Source organism: Gossypium raimondii, chromosome 12 (genome assembly GCF_025698545.1).
Source record: "Gossypium raimondii isolate GPD5lz chromosome 12, ASM2569854v1, whole genome shotgun sequence".
NCBI lineage: Eukaryota > Viridiplantae > Streptophyta > Magnoliopsida > Malvales > Malvaceae > Gossypium > Gossypium raimondii.
The window spans coordinates 8,400,609-8,403,554 of NC_068576.1; the positions used below are offsets into that span (position 1 = coordinate 8,400,609).

At 31.5% G+C, this 2,946-nt stretch overlaps 1 protein-coding gene across 1 annotated transcript; it reads left to right on the forward strand.

Moving 5' to 3' along the window:
• Positions 1-566: 566 nt before the first annotated feature.
• Positions 567-2,307, forward strand: LOC105763145 (uncharacterized). Its single transcript, XM_012581258.2, has 4 exons — positions 567-711; positions 1,114-1,313; positions 1,390-1,453; positions 1,613-2,307. Exons 2-4 carry the CDS (start codon positions 1,144-1,146, stop codon positions 1,904-1,906), a joined length of 528 nt encoding a protein of 175 aa, XP_012436712.1. The 5' UTR covers positions 567-711; positions 1,114-1,143; the 3' UTR covers positions 1,907-2,307.
• Positions 2,308-2,946: the final 639 nt, after the last annotated feature.

A 2,946-nucleotide genomic window follows, 5' to 3' on the forward strand; every position in this document is an offset into this window, starting at 1 on the left:
ACTTTTTTAGTATTTGGTGACCAAAACATAATTTGAACCATACATAAGTGACTAAGTTTATAGTTTACCTAATATAAAAATATTCTTAGAATAATATTTGTTATTTTAAAAAATGGTTTTATGGTTTTTTAAACTTAGTTGGCATTAACTCGTTACACCAAACTTAGTCAAAATTTTACATAAGCTTCAATAGATGGTATAAAAACATATTTTTTTCTAGAATTGAATTGCACAAACTATTTAATATATAAAATAGCGATTTGGGTCGAGGAATATCCAAACTTCATTCATAAATGAGCACTACACAAATATCTAAATGCAAAATACTATTATTTAAATTTTGGATTGAATTGGTGTTACCAAATATGAGAAGGATCATATATGTAATTTAATTTGTTTTTAAAGCATACGCTCCTAGAGATTTAAACTTGGGTGTAAGATGTTAATCCAATTAATAAAATTATTCATAGTCCAATAAGAAATTTTTTAAAAAAATTGCTTAAATATTTTTATATTAGTTTTATTTCTTTTCGCCACATAGTTGTGCTTTTAAAAGTTTGAAGCAGTCAAATCATGAAATTACTAATTCAAAGAACGAAAATGATATCACAACCTTTAATAATATATAATTCATCCTCGCCTTAGCATGCTCTCTTCTTCCTCGTGGCACCCTCCCTTTCTGTGCTTTTATTCTGCCAAGGGTTCCATCAGGTAATGTGAAAAAATTCAAATATCCATCCTTCAAGTTTAATTAATTTTTTATATATGTTCACAATTTTTTGGTGTGCAGATCTGGGTTTCTGTTTTTCTTTCCTAGTTTTATTCTGTTAAAAACTATTCTGTTTCTTAGTCAAAGTTCAAAGCGTTTCTATAACAGATCTGAAAAGTTTTAATCCCTAACAGTTTGGATTTCCAGTATCGGTTTCTCATTCTTAGTTTTTATCTCTTATTTAATCCCTTATCCGGCATTCTTTTATTTATTTTGAAAATGCAATTAACCCCAAGTTTTGAAGATCTTTATTTGTAATCTTATTGAGTTTGGGTTTCCTTTTCTTTTTAAAGATTTAACTGAAATCTTGGTGTTGATTTGCTGTGGGGGGTGTGTTTGAATAGGCCTTCTTTCTTAAGCTTTGGGTTTTCAAGATGAATCATTGCAATCTTCAGCAGAACGCCACCGTTTCGGCTTACGAAGAGTTGAGAGGGTTTATCTCAATCACTGATCATCAAAAGGGCGGTGCCGTTGTTTGCACCAAGCCTCGGCGAATTGAGGTCCTCGCCAATAACCCTACCAAGCCATTGAGATTGCATATGAGGTCTAATTTTGTTCTCTGGTTGATTTGACCTGCTTTTAGGGTCTCTCGTTTAATTGATTTGTCCTTTCAATTGCAGTCATCAAGCCGAGGTAAGCGATTCGAAAGCTGGTGCAGACCTTCTTGATATCATCCTCAATAAGGTATCAATATCATTCAATCTTAAGATTCTTCTTGCTTGCTGATTAAACTAATTTTTCTTTACTTACTCGTATCAAACACATATATTAATGGTTTATTTTCAAAGATGGAATTGTTTTAACTCTGTTGGTTGTTAATGTATGTTTTGGTCGTTTTTATAGGAGGATTTAGGGACAGAAGAAGAACAATCTATAGCATCATCACCTCCGTTTTTTTGTGGGTCGCCTCCAAGTAGGGCTGCGAATCCACTTGTGCAAGATGCTCGGTTCGGAGATGAAAGGCTTGCACAAGCCCTTTCGACTTTGCAGATTCCATCTCCATCTTCGCCGTCATCATTGGCACGTAAAGGAGGGTGTGTTAGGATGAAATTTGGCCTTAAACCGGCCGCGGTTAGAGTGGAAGGATTTGATTGTCTTAACAGGGATCGCCAAAATTCCATCCCTGCTACGGCTTAGAACTTAAATTAAGAATCCAAGTGTACATAGAAGGAAGTTAAGTGCCAGCACCATTTCAGAAAAAAGAAAAAGAGAGCCAGGATTAAGAAGGAAGTTTTGGATATATTTTGGGGGGAAGAAAGAGAGAATTTCTGTTTAGTAATGTATATATGGATATGTTTTTGGGGTCTAACAGCATGGGATCATGCAGGGATCCAGCAATGCTTGTTTTGTAATATAAATATATGTAAGATTTGGGTCAATATGGATTGATATATTTGTTTTGGGGAGATCACCATGGGAGAAATCTGTATAGATCCTGCGGCTGGTGATTTGATTTTTTTTTTGCATAGTTTAAATTGCTCTGTAAATTACCTATGGTTTAATGATATATTTCTTGATTATCATTGATTTTTAAGCAAGGTATGGATTCGGATATTTATTATTCAAAGTTGAATTAATTTCATGGATTACAGATTTTGTAATCCAAATCTGTTGCGTGGTTGATTTTAAATTGACTTTTAATTTATTTAAAAATAGCTAAATCAACTTTTTCAAAGATTTCTTTTTTATGTTTTTATATAAAATCAATAAAACTTGATAAGAGAGGTTCTTTGGGAATTAATATCATGTCTGAAATATGAGCTTAAAATTATCTAAATTTGTCTATATTTATAAATGGTTATTCTAGAGTTGTCCATGAGTTGGGCTAGTTCAAGTGAAAAGTTTAGGCCTGTTTTTTAGGCTCAGGTCTAGCTCGAAAAATGGGTCTAAAATTTTATCTTAGCCTGACCTAAATAAAAATGCTAAAAACCCAAGTTTTACCCGACTTGCTCGTATTAAAATTATTTTTATTATTTATTATAAAAATAAGTTTAAAAAATATAATATATCAAATACACTAAAAATATTAAAATAAATGTTTACCAACAATGGAAATTTTTTTTAAAAAAAAATTAATTAGCACTAAGATAAGTGCAACTTAATAGGCAAAACACCTCTAAAATAGTAGCAAAATTAATAATAAAACAAGAGTTATACAATATCCAAACAATAAAAAA

What these genes read in the sequence shown, in the direction of transcription:
- LOC105763145 (XM_012581258.2), top strand. Translation starts at nt 1,144, where the DNA reads ATGAATCATTGCAATCTTCAGCAGAACGCCACCGTTTCGGCTTACGAA. An exon ending in CCATTGAGATTGCATATGAG is followed by an intron (nt 1,314 to 1,389) that starts GTCTAATTTTGT and finishes TTTCAATTGCAG; the next exon opens with TCATCAAGCCGAGGTAAGCG. An exon ending in TTGATATCATCCTCAATAAG is followed by an intron (nt 1,454 to 1,612) that starts GTATCAATATCA and finishes TCGTTTTTATAG; the next exon opens with GAGGATTTAGGGACAGAAGA.